This window comes from Coenobita brevimanus, chromosome 111 (assembly GCF_032717465.1).
Source record: "Coenobita brevimanus isolate Jiangsu-jjx chromosome 111, ASM3271746v2, whole genome shotgun sequence".
NCBI classification, from domain to species: domain Eukaryota; kingdom Metazoa; phylum Arthropoda; class Malacostraca; order Decapoda; family Coenobitidae; genus Coenobita; species Coenobita brevimanus.
Genome location: NC_137064.1, coordinates 2,256,920 through 2,273,216, shown reverse-complemented (window position 1 = coordinate 2,273,216; position 16,297 = coordinate 2,256,920). Strand labels below are relative to the sequence as shown.

At 40.1% G+C, this 16,297-nt stretch overlaps 1 protein-coding gene across 2 annotated transcripts in view; it reads left to right on the top strand.

Annotated features, from left to right (window-relative positions):
- Positions 1–16,055, top strand: part of LOC145417784 (uncharacterized) — a 102,742-nt gene extending 86,687 nt beyond the window's left edge. The window contains exons 2-5 of one of the 2 annotated variants that reach the window (XM_080286391.1): positions 1,633–2,290; positions 6,474–6,788; positions 8,360–8,701; positions 12,435–16,055. In XM_080286391.1, coding sequence (XP_080142517.1) covers positions 1,676–2,290; positions 6,474–6,788; positions 8,360–8,701; positions 12,435–12,800 — 1,638 coding nt within the window. In that variant the 5' untranslated portion in view covers positions 1,633–1,675 and the 3' untranslated portion in view covers positions 12,801–16,055. Of the gene's footprint in view, positions 1–1,572; positions 2,291–6,473; positions 6,789–8,359; positions 8,702–12,434 lie in introns of both variants that reach the window. The other variant, XM_080286390.1, reaches the window with a different exon arrangement.
- Positions 16,056–16,297: the final 242 nt, after the last annotated feature.

The window sequence follows — 16,297 nt, the reverse complement described above, 5'->3', positions numbered from 1 at the left end:
TCCAAAATGCATCTTTATACTGTTCATGTTAAATCTACCCCGAGATATGATACCCCTCCTAGCGATGGGTTTTTACATAACCAATTGCATCATTAAACTGGGATATGCCTGTACTTATATCTTGTGTTTTGTATTGCTAGGAAAAGATTATTATACAGTACAGAATATTGCTGTTTTTGAGGTTAATACAGGGACCAGAATCTATTGAGATTAAAATGTAGAGAAAAGGAAAATGAAGGAGTGTCAGTATTGTGAACAAAAATATAGTATGAGGAGGAATTGAAGGTAATTTTTCAATATCATTAAGGAGGATGACATGTAATGGTGTTTGACATGCAGGATCATTGGGCCTCGGAAAACTGTTTGAACACACACACACACACACACACACACACACAGTATCAAGAAATTATGCTGGTGCTTAATTTGTGCAGTCTGTGTATAATTTTAACAGCATCATGCCTATTCCATATTTACCTCCATTTAAGCTCCTAAATCCACTGATGCATTTTTCTCTTTTCCTTTTTTTCCTTCTTTTGCTACACCCACATGAGTTAACTCAGTATAGGAAAGACCAAAATCGTGAGATAGCAAGAGTAAAATAATACTATATGTCATTGGAATGACCGGGTAATTTAGGTACAGTACTCTAATGTACCAGTATCATCTTTGTATTAGCTGTGTACTCGTACCACAGATATGTCCATAGCCCATCTAGCAGTGTTTTGAGACATTACAAAATGTGAGTGATATCATAAAAGTGCAGTGCTTATCTGTTTTGATGCACATTGGATGCTTTTGATTCTCTGAAAATAAAATATAAAGCATTGTATCTTTTTGTTTATTGTCCATCAGTGGTGTCATTCATAATGCAGCATCGTAATGAGATTTATTTTGTGGTTTTCATTTGCTAGAAAGTTTTTGGTGCAGTCAAGACTTGTACCATTCTTTGCCAAAAACAAATTTTACTCATTGCCCATAACATTATGTTTCTAAGATTGTAAATCAGTACAGGTCTTCATTACTTTTTTATTACTGGATATTTGGGAATCAAAATATTATAATTTGCCCTTTCCAAGGCTTTCTAAAACTAAGCATAAGCTTAGGATGTATACAAACTTAATAAATTTCTTTGGAATTGTGACTACATGGTACAGCAGATACAGGAAATGAAAATGCACTCTTTGTTTGCTCCTTTGCCAATCGTTTTCAGGAAATACTTGAGACTGGGCTGAATCTTGCTCCAAGAGAAAAATCCCTGCTCAGAATGCCTTATCACTGGGTATAGTTAACTTTGGCCATGCTGCATGTGAGCTGTACCTGTGTACCTGTGTAGGAAGAAGCCATAACATATTATTATAGAGAATATAATTAGCTGTTCAAGAATTTTGGGTGGTGGCCAAGAGTATTCATAAACCTAGAACTGTATTTGTAATTGTTCTCTAAGGTTTGTCTAACTGAAGTCCTTCCAGAGGTGGGGGTTATTTTCCTTAATTTGCTATTGTAGCCTTGTACTTCAACAAGCAGTGCTTCTGTTTCACCAAATATGTTAACCATAATTTTTCACTCAAGTTTAGGCTCTAGTTATACATGGTGAGATTGGCACAAGCTAAATCATCATCATCATCACAGGTACAACAAGTGAGTCTTGAAGGAAACTGACTGCTGAACGAAGATGGTGACCCAGCCAGACAATGTTGCACCCAAGAGGAAGCAGAATGTTAAGGGTGCACAGAAGAAGGGACTGAAGAAGAAACCTGGGGTGATGAACAATGGGACTGCTAATGCTGAAGTGAAAGGAAGTGGAAAGCGCAAGGAAATGGATGAAGGTATAAATGAAAAATCAGGACAAAAGAAAATGAAGACAGAAAAGAACACTGTGGAAAATGTCAGTGAGAACAATCTGATGAAAGGTATGGTGACAAAGAAGAGCAAGGTGAATGGTATTGCTTCCCCTGCAAGTAAATCTGGAGGGAAAAAACAAAAGAAAAAAATGAAGGGTGAGGTTAATGGTACCAGTGCTGCTTCCAAGAAAATGGAGGAAAAAGAGAATGGCATTGCTTCTCCCAAAACTGAAGCAATAAATAAGAAACAAAAGAAGAAGAAGGGCAAAGTAAATAAAGCTAAGGAGGAGACAGTGCAGAAGTGTAAAAAAATCTGGGATGGTCTGCCTTTCGAGGAGAATGAGCGTATGACTAGGTACGAGCACTTGTGGGTCAAGAAAGAGGCGGTCAGCAAACTAGATGAACTGAAGGCAAGACTCAAGGAACAGGGTCTTGGGGAGGAGGAGGTAAGGCTCCTGACAACTATGATATTCTCTTCACTTTAACTTCATTCAGATTTTCATCCTTTTGCAGTTAATTTCCTGTTGGTCAGTGACAAAATAATGCTACAGTTCTGCATTCTTTTTTATTACTAGCTCTGTATTTTAGTGTTAGGTGATCTCTTTTTACAAATGAGTATTCAAGGCAGAGATGACAAATTTTCACGTACTGCACTACTCGCATTCATGCAACAAAATGACTTGTAACCCGAGGGGCCATTGTATTCAGTATGTAGTTGAACAGGTCTTTATGAATATACAGTAAAACCTTGATATAATGGATTCAATAGACCAGAATTCGCTTTGATTGGAATAGAAGATCTACTGGACTAATTTCTTGTATATTGGAAAAAGTCTAATAAAGCCAGAAGCAGCCCAGACTGTCTGACTACTTCAGCTATGTTCACCACGATAAGGTACCGTAAATGAAAGACATGTTTATCAGTGCACAGGACGGTATTATTATACATATTTTGTTGTGGTAGGTGGGGGCGCTCACCATCCACTCACTCAATGTATTGCTTGCTCTTGGGTGTCTGCCCTGTCCTCTCCTCCATCCTTCTTTCCTTCCATCTTCTTCTATCTTTCTTTCCTTCATTCTTTCCTCATCCTTCTGCCTATGGGTGACTTTACACTCCCTCTTCTGTCTTTCATTCCTTCATTCTTTCCTCTTCCTTCTGCCTGTGGGTGACTCTACACTGAGTGACAAGCCAAATGGTTTCCTGTACACGAGGAAACCATTTACTACGTTGGGTGGTAACCATATAACCAAATTTTGGCACCTGGTGGTTTAGTGGGTAATTATTGTGCTCCAGTCGGATTGAGCCGGTGAAGGTTTGTATCCAAGGGTTGGTTGGGGTTTATTGCTCACATAATGCCTCTCAGGGATGAGTGAGGTTGGTCACTCTCATCTTAAATGTCAGGACCAACTGGCTAGCCCCGAGCTCCTACACTCCTCGTGGGGCAACATAGGATTGGATGATGAATGGATGGATGGATTATACCATTTGATTATTATAGTGAAAGTGTAACACAGTACAGTACTGCAATGGTACTGTAGTGAAAACAGTTTATAAACTGTTTCTGCTATCCGGACTGATGTCTGATATATTGGAAAAAGTCCAGGTTAGCAGGGGGAAGTCTGGATGTCGCTTTTATCACATAAGAACGTAAGAAGAGAGGATAACTGCAGTAGGCCGGTTGGCCCATGCTAGGCAGCTCCTAGAAGAGTAACTGAACTACTAGAATGAGATAAGGACAGCAAAGAAGAAGGCTCTCCCCTGCCCTCCAGACCCTCCAGCCGAAGCTGGCAGGAAAAAGTCAGAAAGAACACCATGCAGTATAGAAAAACTGGCGTGGACATTTAATAGGAATGTGTGAAAGGATAATAGAGACTATGGTAGTGTAACCTGAAAAGGAAAAAGTATGAATTAGTATTGGTTATAAGTTTTTTTTTTTTTTTTTCCCCTCTATACCAACCCCTTATTTGCCATATGCTTATCTAGCCTATGCTTGAAACTCTCAGTGGCTTGGGCCCCAATTGTCTTCGTTATAGTGAGGTTTTACTGTATATTGTTGTGTGTTGTGAGAGAAAAGTCACTCCTCATTACAGGTCAGGGATCTGTTCCCCCAAAAAAAACATACAACTGGGACTAAATTTGGGGAAACTGGCAGATCAGCATAGTGGGTAGCGGTGTAACTTTAAACACCTTTTCATCATTTCTTATTAGGAAAAAATGTCAAACAAGACAACAGTTAACCAGGACATACTACAGTGCAATGCTGTAATAATCTAACTAGTTCTCAATGCCTCACCTTTGCAGTCCAGTACAATCTGGCCTCATCATTAATTTCGGTCTTTGACTTGACTACAGATATAGAATTTGCACATGTATAGGTAATTTTAATTCTGGCATCTTGACTAAAGAGCCCTTTTTACCACAGTCAAGCTCATTTCATATCTGATGAAGATGTCTAACTCCTTTTGACTCAGGTGATGACCAAGTGCAGTTAGATTGAGAATCAGATTGAATAGTAACTGAGGAGACTCATTTGTAGATACTGTATCACTTAACAATTTAGGCTCATTGAATTTCATGCAGCTGCAACTTAATGCATATTCAGGTTGTGTGGGTGACCTACAGTAGTTCAGTCAGGTAAAAAACACTAATTCTAATCGCACATATATCCTTAGTGTAATAGAAAAAAATGTACGGTAGGATACTTATTGACAGTTAGAGAAATAACAGAGGAATTAGTTGGAGAAGAACAGGGAGGCTTTAGGAAGGGAAGAGGTTTTGTAGATCAGATATTCATTCTTAGATCTTTAGTGGAAAAGTTTCAAGAGAAGGGAAAGAAGTTGTATGTGGCCTTCATGGATTTGGAGAAAGCATATGACAGGGTGGATAGACAAGGTTTGTGGAAAGTATTAAGAATATATGGAGTAGATGAGAAGTTGTTGAACGCTGTGAAGAGTATGTGTGAGGGTGCTAAAGCTCCAGTGTGTGTGGATAGTGAATTGAGTGAGTTTTTCTTTTTGAAGGTTGGATTGAAACAGGGATGTGTCACATCGCCATGGTTGTTCAATCTGTATATGACTGGAGTTATAAAAACGATACAAGGTAGGGCAGTGGGTGTTGGAGTGGCCCTAGTGAGAGGGGACATTGTTTGGAAGCTCCCTGTACTGTTGTTTGCAGACGATATTGTATTGTTAAGTGAAGACGAAGGGGAGCTGCAATGCTTGGTGGATGAGTTTGGGAGTGTGTGTAAAAAACGGAATCTAAAGGTGAGTGTAGGGAAGAGTAAAGTTATGGTCTTCGAGAGAAGTGAAGTCAAGGAATGTACAGTGAGGTTGGATGGTGAGGAAATGGAAAATGTAAGTATGTTTAAGTATTTGGGTAGTGTGATGAGTAAGGATGGAAGTTTGGAGGGGGAAGTGCTTAAAAGGGTACAACAAGGAAGAAAGGTTGCTGGTTCCTTGAAAGCAGTGATAAGAAACAGGGAAGTGAGCATGAAAGTGAAAAAGTTATTACATGATAGTAATGTGATACTAACTCTAATGTATGGAAGTGAAGTTTGGTCCTTGTTGGAGGGACACAAGTCAAGAGTGAGAGCAGTGGAAATGAGTTACTTGAGAGGAGCATGTGGAGTCACATGGAGAGACAGACTGACAAATGAGGATGTGAGGGAGCATTGTGATGTGGATGTGGATGTGATAGGAAGCGTTAGGAGAAACATATTGAGGTTGTTTGGCCATGTGGAAAGGATGGAGAGTGAGAGACTGATGAGGAGAGTGTACAGTAAGTGAGTGAGGTGGAGGGGGGGAGAGGAAGGGGGAAGTCAAGGATGAGATGGAGGGATGGAGTGGAGAGGTATATGAGGGAGGGGGGTGTGAGCTGGGTGCAGGGCAGTGAAATGGTGGGGGACAGGGTGACACGGAGGCGATTTGTTTGTGGCCACCCTTACGAGATTAAGGCGTCTGGCAATAGATAGATAGAATAGATATTTCCTTCCCTTATATATCAAATTATATGGTATATATTCATGACATAGAACTACACTGTGTGCTCCTCTCTGGTACAGTATCTTCACTTTGTGCTTTATAAAACTCTGTACACATTCAAACATAAGCTCATGTACAGTTTTTATTTCTTCCAGTCATTCTTTACAAACATGCTATGCCGTAGCAATCCCTTTTCTCTTTCCAGCTTAGAACAGCACACTCTCACACATACCGTACTATGCTTCGTTGACATTACAAGTATGCTTTGGTCTGTAATTCACTTATTACACTATAAGCTCATGTACATAATGTGTTGGCAGTGTTTATTCACAAATATGTTCTTTTTAAGTGACCAGCATCTGTTTTACCAGCAATTTTTTTTTCAACTAATACAGTACTTGAATCCTCGCTGCCTCGCATATATGTTTAGCAAAACCTTTGTCATCATCTTGTATGTTGTATGATAATTTGTGAATGGAACAATGTGTGAATGTTAAGACTTGGCTGTATAGTATTATGTTGTTGGTTACTATGGCCTACTGTGTAAAGTGAACTATGAGTTTAGATTTTCACTGGTCACCCTAATTAGACTGTATACAATAGCTTTTTTATGGAATAGGTAATGACTGCATATGTCATTTTTTGCAGATATTGAAGAAAATGACAAGAGCTAAGAGAAAATCCCACCTTCAGCTGAGGAAAGAGTTGACGTATGAGCAAAAGAAACTGAAGCAGGAGGAGGAGGGTAATGGAGGCAGTCGAAAGAAAGTTGAATTCATCAATGAAAATGGAAAACTGTTGAAAGTGTTAAGAGATGGGAGAGTAAGGGCTTGGATTGAACTGCCGTATGCGGAAAATGAACGCATGACCAAGTATGAAGCCATGTGGGTGAAGAAGGAGGTGGTCAGCAAACTAGATGAACTGAAAGAATCACTCAAGAGTCAGGGTCTTAAGAGGGCAGAGGTAAGTAAACTAGTAGCCAATCCTTACTACAGTAAACTCTCAATTATCCGTCCTTGTAATATTGGACGCATTTTGCTTGACTCTGTTAAAACAACATTTGGCGAAATTAGGCAATATCCGGCTCAGAAACGGGAAGCAATCGGCCCTCTGGGTCAGACGTGGGACCCAGTTGGCGCACTTGCAGACCCTGCAGTGCACCATGCAATCACAGTGTGTTGTGGGAATGGCCTACCCGGCACACCAAGCTTACTGTCACTCTCTATCTCTCTCGTGGACGCCGTACAGTGAGGATGTATCCATACTGTTCTGTTCATGTGACCCATGAGGGGGTTAAACTCTATTGCTGTGACTTATTCTGTGCCGTCCCATTCCTTACTTGTTGCTGTAATGCTGTGACTAACCTTGTGGCTCCTCAGTGCTCTGTGCCTTAGTGCTCTAGGCCCATACTTATAAAACACTAACACTGTGTCATGAGGCAAAAGTCTGTCTTAAATTCACAGGAGCAAGTGCAACCATGTTGCACGCCTACATTGATTGTGAACTATTCACTTAGATGCGCATTTACCCTTACACATGCCTCATTACCATTATAAAAACTCTTCACAGCACCTAGCAGCTTACCATCAACATTGTGCATGCGCAAAGTCTTCCACAGTCCTTCTCTGTCTGTTTTATCATATGCCTTTTCCTGATCCATAAATGGCATGAACACCTTATAGTCCTTTTGACAAGCGTTCTCCACTATGTCTCACTTTTAAATATTTTATCCACACATTCTCTGCTTTGTGGTAGGTGGTGGCACGACCATCATCCACTCACTTAATGTAGTGCTGCCTACTTCTTCCTTAGCCTGTATCGTTCTTTTTCTGTGTTTGCCCTCCTCTGTTCCTTTTTCTCCCATCTTTCATGTCACTTCTTATTGCTTTTCTTTCCTTTACAGGTGGCTCTACATTGATTGACAAGCCAAATGGTTTCCTGTAAGCCAAGATACCATTTACAATGCTGGGTGGTAATCATACCATACATGCTCCCTACATGTCAGCAAGTGGGTTGATGGAGGGTTAATGCCCCTCCCCGTAAAACAAATAACTCAAAGTCAAATGGCCACCCCTTATGGGATTATGGCATCTGGCAATAGATAGATAGATAGACATTCTCTGCCATTCGTAAAGCCACCCTGTTCTTCATTCGCTAGGGCTTCTGATATCTGTCTTTCTCAATAATAATTCTTCCATATACTTTCCCTGCCACACTCAATAAACTTATGCCACGATAATTCTTGCACTCACTTCGCTCACCCTTATTTTTGTACAGGGGCACAATCACTTCCTTTTTCCACTCTGCTGGCACAGTTTCACTCATCCCTGCCTTCCTACATATCTCCAACAAGCACTTCATTTTGCTCCTTATTGTACACTTACTCATCTCTTCATACACCTCATCAACCCCAACTACTTTCCCATTTTTCATCCGCTTCACAGCGTTCTTCACCTGTGCGTATGTCAAGATACTGTATTGTATCATGTAGAGAATTTATGAAGGAGATAGGACTACACTGTTATTTGTTACAGATTGAAAGGCAGGTGATGAGAGCAAAAAGAAAAGCCCATCAAGAGCTGCATAAAGAGTTGATGCTTGAGCAAAAGAAGCTGAGGGAAGAGCGGAGCAATGAAGCAGGCAGTCAGAACAAGGAGAATAAATTGTCCTTCCCTGAAGCTGAATTTCTCACTGATGCTGATGGACTGCGTGTGAAAGTACTTAAAGATGGGACACGGAAGGCCTTGTTTAATCTACCCTTTGAGGAAAATGAGCACATGACGAAATATGACACAGTGTGGGTGAAGCGGGAGATGGTCAGCAAACTAGATGAGCTGAAGGCATCACTCCAGGATCAAGGGATTTCAGAGCGCGAGGTAAGATTAATGAGAAGTAGACTTTTCTTTTGTTCTTGACCCCATGAATCTGATGATGTATATATATATATATATATGTATGTATGTATGTGTGTATATACTTTATAAGGTTATTTTTGTTCTTTCTCCATGTGATATATCAATTTTGGGGAAACCATTTATACTGATGGGGTTAGAAACTGTCTCCATAAGCCCTTCCACAGTTTGATTTCCCTCCCCAAGCTGAGTAAGTGTCGCAGGGAATAATATGTCTATCCGTCACCTAATCTGTGTTGCCTCATGAGGAGCGTAGGAGCCTGGGGCTAGGCAAGTTGGTCCTAACATTAAAGGTGAGAGTGACCAGCCTCGCTAATCCCTGAGTGGCATTATGTGAGCAGTAAACCCTAGCTAGCCCTTGGATAGAGACCTGCACAGGCTTAATCCAATTGGAGCGCCATAATTGCCCACTAAACCACCAGGCGCCATAATTTGGTTACATGGTTACCACCCAGCATAGTAAATGGTTTTTTGGTGTACAGGACACCATTTGGCCTGTCAGTCTGTGCAGAGTCACCCTTAGGCAGAAAGAAGAGGAAAGAATGAGGGAAAGATAGACAGATGAGGATGCATAAAGTCACCCATGGATAGAAGGAAGGGGAAAGAGTGGAGGAAATAAAGGTGGAAGAGGATGGAAGGAAGGAAGAGAGAAAAGGCCAGTCACCCAATATAATGATAATAATAGTATTATAATAATAATAATTCATCCTTCATTCATCATCCAAACCTACGTTGCCCCATGAGGAGCGTAGGAGCCCGGGGCTAGGCAAGTTGGTCCTGAAATACCCCGAGTGGCATTACGTGAGCAATTAACCCCAACCATCCCTTGGATATAAACCTTCACCGGCTCATTCCAGTTGGATTGCCGTAATTACCCACTAAACCACCAGGTGCCAAAATTTGGATATATGATTACCACCCAGCACAGTAAATGGTTTCCTGGTGTACAGGAAAACATCTGGCTTGTCACTCAGTGTAGAGTCACCCACAGGCAGAAGGAAGAGGAAAGCTTGAAGGAAAGAAAGACAGAAGAGGATGGAAGGAAAGAAGGATGGAGGAGAGGAGAGGGCAGACACCCGAGAGCAGCTCTAATCGAGTGAGTGGATGATGAGCACCCCATCTACCACCAACTAATGTATCCATCATCCAATCCTACGTTGCCCCATGAGGAGCGTAGGAGCCCGGGGTTAGGCAAGTTGGTCCTGGCATTTAAGATGAGAGTGACCAGCCTCACTCATCCCTGAGTGGCATTACGTGAGCAATAAACCCCAACCAACCCTTGGATATAAACCTTCAGCTGCTGAATCCGATTGGAGCACCGTAATAATACTGCAATAATAATATTGATAATCGTAATAATCTGGTTACTGTACTTGTTTCTGAAAAGCTGACAGGAAAAAACTTCGTTGGATTGAAGGAGTTAATTGTCAGTCTTCGTTATGTCATGGATTTTCCAGAATGATCATAATAATGATAATAAGAGAGGTAATAGCTAGTGGAAATAAATTGAAAAAAACTGTTGGCTTGAAGGAGTTAATAATACAGTTAGTTCTCATTATGTCATGGATGTGCTCCAGAATATCACGATGTTTTCCATGCAGTTGGTACTATAAATGGGAGGGAGCATTGCAGTTCTGCTTTAACCTGTTAACTTCGGCATTAGGTTTCGTGGTTGATCCCCCCATGCACAAAAAAAAAAAAAAAAAAAAATTTTCCTCAAAAATAATTTTTGTTCTTATAAATGAAAGAGTGCATGGAAAACAATAGGAAAACCAAATATGAGTTCATTATTTACCTTAGTTTGGCTGTGGTATGCTATTTATGGACAATTGGGTGAAAAATGTAGCACGCTTTAAAAAAAAAAAGAAAAAAAAAAAAAGCTTGATCATATGACGTACATAGCAGTCGCACGCTATTCTTCATATGATGTATGTAGCAGCTATCAGGTTAAGGATATACCATTTTTGCTCTAGCTTGGCCTAAAATTGCCATCTCTCCATCTTAAATGCTGAGTTGTAATGTTTGATTAACACCGTAGATTGGTGGTATTAGTCATGAAGAAGTGACAAGGAAAGACCATAGAGCTGTAGTATTGTCTGTATCTGCCATTGAACAATGTGAAATAGCTGTAAAAGACAGAAAATCTTGGGCCAAGTTAAAGTGAAAATGTCATAGTAAGGTACTTAGTGGAGAACGCCTGCATTAAAAACTGTAAGGTACAGGTACTGTATTTGGCTGTCATTTACGGATGTGGATATGTGTAAGACAAGGTGAATAGGGAGGGATTATAGAAAGTGTGCATAAAATGCTGTTGAATGGTGCAAACTGCTTGTTTCATGTTTTCTTTAATCTGATTATCATCATTGTCATCTGGACCTGTTTTTCATGCCAAAGGATGGGATGAGAAACCATGAAAGCTGATGAAGTATTTGTTAGGTTCCTCATCTCAACCTTAGAGAGGAAAGGAGGTATGGATAATGAAGATAATGTGAGGTTAGTGTGCATCAAATATATTTATTTTTTCCCTTGATTTAATCTAACTCAAGAACAGATGTGTTCAAACTGGTCAGGTTAGATGCAGCCTTCAGTATAAGAGGTCATTTCTGAAAGCTGAATAAAACTGTCTGAAAATAGCAAGAACAAGCTAAGGAAAGGTGATGTCACCAGATTCAAAGAGTTAATGATTAGGTACTGTACATTGTAGCTGAGTGCCGGTACTGTATAGCCAGGGGGCTCCTCTGCCTGATTATACAAACTCATCTCCTTCCATATCCCCCAAGACTGCAAGAGGAGAGCAGCTTTAGCTTGCTGTCCACAGAGTTGATATTCAAATGTATCTGGGACATCAACAAATTCAACAACAGCATAGCTTTCTTCTATCTGTCTATCTATCTATCTATTGCCAGACGCCATAATCCCATAAGGGGTGGCCATTTGACTTTGAGTTATTTATTTTACGAGGAGGGGCACTAACCCTCCATCAACCCACTTGCTGACACGTAGGGAGCACGTATGGTTTGGTTGTATGGTTACCACCCAGCGTTGTAAATGGTTTTTTGGCTTACAGGAAACCATTTGGCTTGTCACTCAATGTAAAGCCACCTGTAAAGGAAAGAAAAGCAATAAGAAGTGACATGAAAGATGGGAGAAATAGGAAGAGAGGAGGACAGACACAGAAAAAGAATGATTAAGGCTAAGAAGAAGTGGGCAGCACTACATCAAGTGAGTGGATGGTGGTTGCCACCACCTACCACTATAGCTTTCTTATAAACATTATACTGTAGAAAGGTAGTAGATGGTTGTGTACTAGTAACCCTAGAAGGTACTACCATAAGAGTGAAATGTGACTATAGCTCGATAACTAGCCATGCAGTCATCACTCTCAGGCAGGAAACATTCAGCTGCAGGTAAATAGTCAAGTCTATCCTGAGAGTCTCTCAGTGTTAAATATCTCACTACTCATCGAAATTTCTTTTCTTCCCTAATAGTTTCCGGCGACAGTTTGGAAGTCATGTGCTCATTTTGGCACATTTTTTATTATCCAGTTCATGGAAAACATCATATGTACCATGGCCATCATCAATTTGGAGATTTCTAAAGAGAGACTTTGGCATCATTTAATTGAGTGGTTGATAATAATTTTGGCATCATTTAATTGACTGATTGATAATAACTACACACCTGTTGTTTGTTGCAGATGATTGTGAAGATGAAAAGGGCTAAGACCAAAGCGCATAAGAAGCTGAAGTTGGAGTTGATACTTGAGCAGAACAGACTGAAGAAAGTACAGCAAGATAGCCCTGGTAGTAAGAAAACCTTAGCTGCCAAGAAAAGGAAATTAAAGAAAATACAGAAAACTGGTGCTGGTGAACAGGGATCTACTGAGAAAAACAAAGTGAAGAAGATGAAGAAAGGGAAAAATGATACTGGCAAGCAGGGTGTGACGGCAGCTGAGAAGAAGAAAGTAAAGAAGATGAAAAATGGTTTAGGCAAACAGGGAGTGACTGAGAAGATGAAGACAATGAAGAAGGGGAAAACTGTCACTGGCAAACAGGGAGACTAAAATGGCCAAAAGTAATTCAAAGTATATGTGAAATAATTACCATATTTTGAGGATGATAAAAGAGTTGTACGTGCAAACAGGGAATGACTAAAATGGCTAAAAAGTTATTCAGAATATAGATAAAATTATTACCATGCCATGGTGATGACAAAGAGTTGTATGGGCAAACAAGGAGTGGCTGTGAAAAAGGTAAAGATGATGTAGATTAGAACTGGTTGCTGTTGGTAAACTTAGAGTAATGAAATGGACAAAAATTAACTTAAAAGAGGTGAAAATATTAATAGGTATTGAAGTGGACAAAATTGCAGAGATGACAATAACAAAAGAGGAGGAAATAGATGTAAAGGTAAGCACCCATAAAGTACAATAAAATTTTTTTTCTGGCATTAGTCAGTGAAGAGATATATAAAACTGAAAAGATTTTTTTTCCAAAGTGCCAAGGGTATGATTTCATGACATGCTATGGAGGCATTGGATGACGTAGTAGTGAAGTTACTAACTTCTGTTCAGTGACAGATTTTAAACTTTTATTGTTTTTATTTCCAGTCAACTTTTATTGTTTTTTTTCCAACTGTTTAAACAGATGAAGGGGAGACCTTGTGATGAGGAGATTAAGACAGTGTATATTCTCTTCAGTCCAATAAGTCTCTCCTGAGATGTGTAAAATCATCTGGTGGTAGCAGGAATAAACTATAAAGCATGTCATTTTGCTTGAAGAGGTTAAACTTTAAATGGGGATTGAAGCTGCAAGCCATAAAGGCTAAGAGAACTTATGGGTTGCCACTGGGAAAATTAACAAGTGAAAAAAATATAGCATTTGAAAAAGCTGTGCAGATGTAAAAGCTCTGTGAGCATAGCAGCTTAATCTGAGAATTCGTTAAGTGGAGAGGTGAAAGGAAGCAGTATTTTATTATTATTTCTTATTAGTTGTATTCTTAACCCCTGCCAGGCTGGTTCTTTGTAAGGTAGTTTAGGCTATCTTCCCCAAGTCATTGTTCTACAGCTGTTTTAAATCGTACCTCATGTAATGCTTGCAGCTTGACTTGTGCAGACCTTCATTTTTCCTCATGAGGTTGTCTTCATGGCATGGAACAACCTCTTCAGTACAATGATTTTTTATTTTTATTTATTTTTCTTTTGGGTGAGGTGGGGTGGTGGGTAGATTTGTTCAACTTTGGCAAGAGAATCTAGAGTTACAGTCTTCATTAACTCATCATTGTCTCCCTGAACTGAATAGTCAGAAGGTACCAGGCATAGAAATAGAAAGTCATTAGATTGAAGAGTGTTGTCAGAAGATAGGGTTTTCAAATTCTTGCATAGTTTTTTGTAAAATGTTTCACGTTAATTTATACGGTACCGGGTACTTGTTACTGTTACCAGCTGTGGGAGGTATGGCACTGTACTGTATGTATCATACTGTAAGAACTTGGTAAATGGCTAAGCTTTTAAAAACCAGTACAGCAATCATTGAGTCACAGTAGCACAGTGGTTACTCTGTCTCTTGTGTCTAGGACATGACATCTTACATAGATACATCATCTAATCCTGTGTTGCTCCATGAGGAGCGTAGGAGCCTGGGGCTAGGCAAGGTGGTCCTGACATTTAAGATGAGAGTGACCAGCCTCACTCATCCCTGAGTGGCATTATGTGTGCAATAAACCCCAGCCACTCCTTGTATATAAACTGATGCAGGCTCAGTCTGGTTGGAGCACCTTAATTAGCTGCTAAACCACCAGGTGCCATAGTTTGGTTATTTGGTTACCACCTAGCATAGTAAATGGTTTCCTGGTGTGCAGGAAACCATTTGGCTTGTCACTCAATGTAGAGTCACCCATAGACAGAAAGAAAAGGAAAGAAAGAAGGACATAAGAGGGAGGGAGAGAGGAAAGGGCAGCCACCCAAGAGCAGTACTACATCGAGTGAGTGTCCCCAATTGACTCGAATCAAAGGATGTAAAAAAAAAATATTTCCCAAGTCATAGCTGTGGAGTTGGTAACAGCAGATGCCCAGCTGTGTGTTTGCCTCATTTCCATGCCAGTACCAGGATGGGGTGAGGTTATCAGTCCTTGGACTATGAATCTTTTTCTTCCTCCTTTCAGGAATAACTGCATTACACAGTTATAAGTTTTTCTTGGTAAAGTTACTGATAAGTTACTGTATCCTACGTATCAGTGAATGATGTTGTGTGTTATTAGAAACTGTGCATTATTGCTGTGAACCCCGTTAAGACATCACAGAGTATAGAATCGTTTCGTTTTCGTTTCGCTTTTAAAGGTTCCAACATGCTTGCATGTGTCGGCCTTGGTCACCTAATGGCGGCTCTCCATGCTGCACGATCCATTGCAGCCTCCCTGTTCAGTCCCTTAACCCTAAGGTCACATTTAATGACCTCGTCCCATGTCTTTCTCGGTCTACCCCTCATAACCCCACCCCCAATATTAACACTTCTCACCTTCCTCACCCAATTATCATCCCCCATCCTACCTGGTTGCATTAATTGCATTTACCCAACTATGTGGTGTGGAAGTTGTGTTGATAGAATAAAATGTGTTCATCATCCATCATAATTGTGACCCCTTTTTTTTTTTCCCACCCAAGGATAGGATGAGGTAGAAAGGAAAGAGGAACTGTGAAATATGGGAAAACTATAAACACCATGCACAGTGTAACAGACCTGTCAGTCAGACATTGTTTCGGCCTATAAAATCTTGGCATTGACTCCCAGGCATAACCATTTGTTTATTTTATTCCTCCCCCTCCCCCCTCCTGCATATGTGTAGCCCAAGACTCAGAAAATCTACATCTTCAGTGGGTACTGATCCTGTGGACTTATTGATGATGATAAAGTGCCGCAGTCTGTATTGGATGGTGACTGTTGTGATGTATGATTGATACATCAGGTTTTCATACAGGGGTGATGTGCGTTACAGATCTATTTCGTTGTTTCTCTTTAGATGGTTCTAGTACTATAAGTATAGCTTTTAACAATTTAATGGGCTCCATTTTAAGACCGTGCAGGAAACTTAAAATCACTAATACAGAAAGTCATTAATCAGCTACAGTTGTGACTGTAGGTGTGCAAGATTATCAGCAATGCTGCATTTTTGGACAGGTTGTAGAAACATGGATTTTCTGCTAACCATTATTTAATACTGGTACTGCTCTCGCAGGGTGTGATGAGCATCAACATAGAAATTGTTGTTATATGTTGCAATACATTTTCTACTGTATAACTGAATTGTGTGAAGTAAATACTGTGACAAATAATTGTTTAGTATCTCATCCCCAGTTCCGTTTGAATAGGATTGAAAAGTATGTTTGGTATTACCTGTGAAGATGTGATCACTGATAAACATTGAGTCAGCTGGTATGGTTGATCAAGGAAACATATATTCTGTACAGTATGGTAGAGAATGGATGTAGTGATGAAAAGGATTTATGTGGAGGTGTAGGCAGAGATGATTTACTGGAGAGAGCGGAATGAAGTGCTTGTTGGA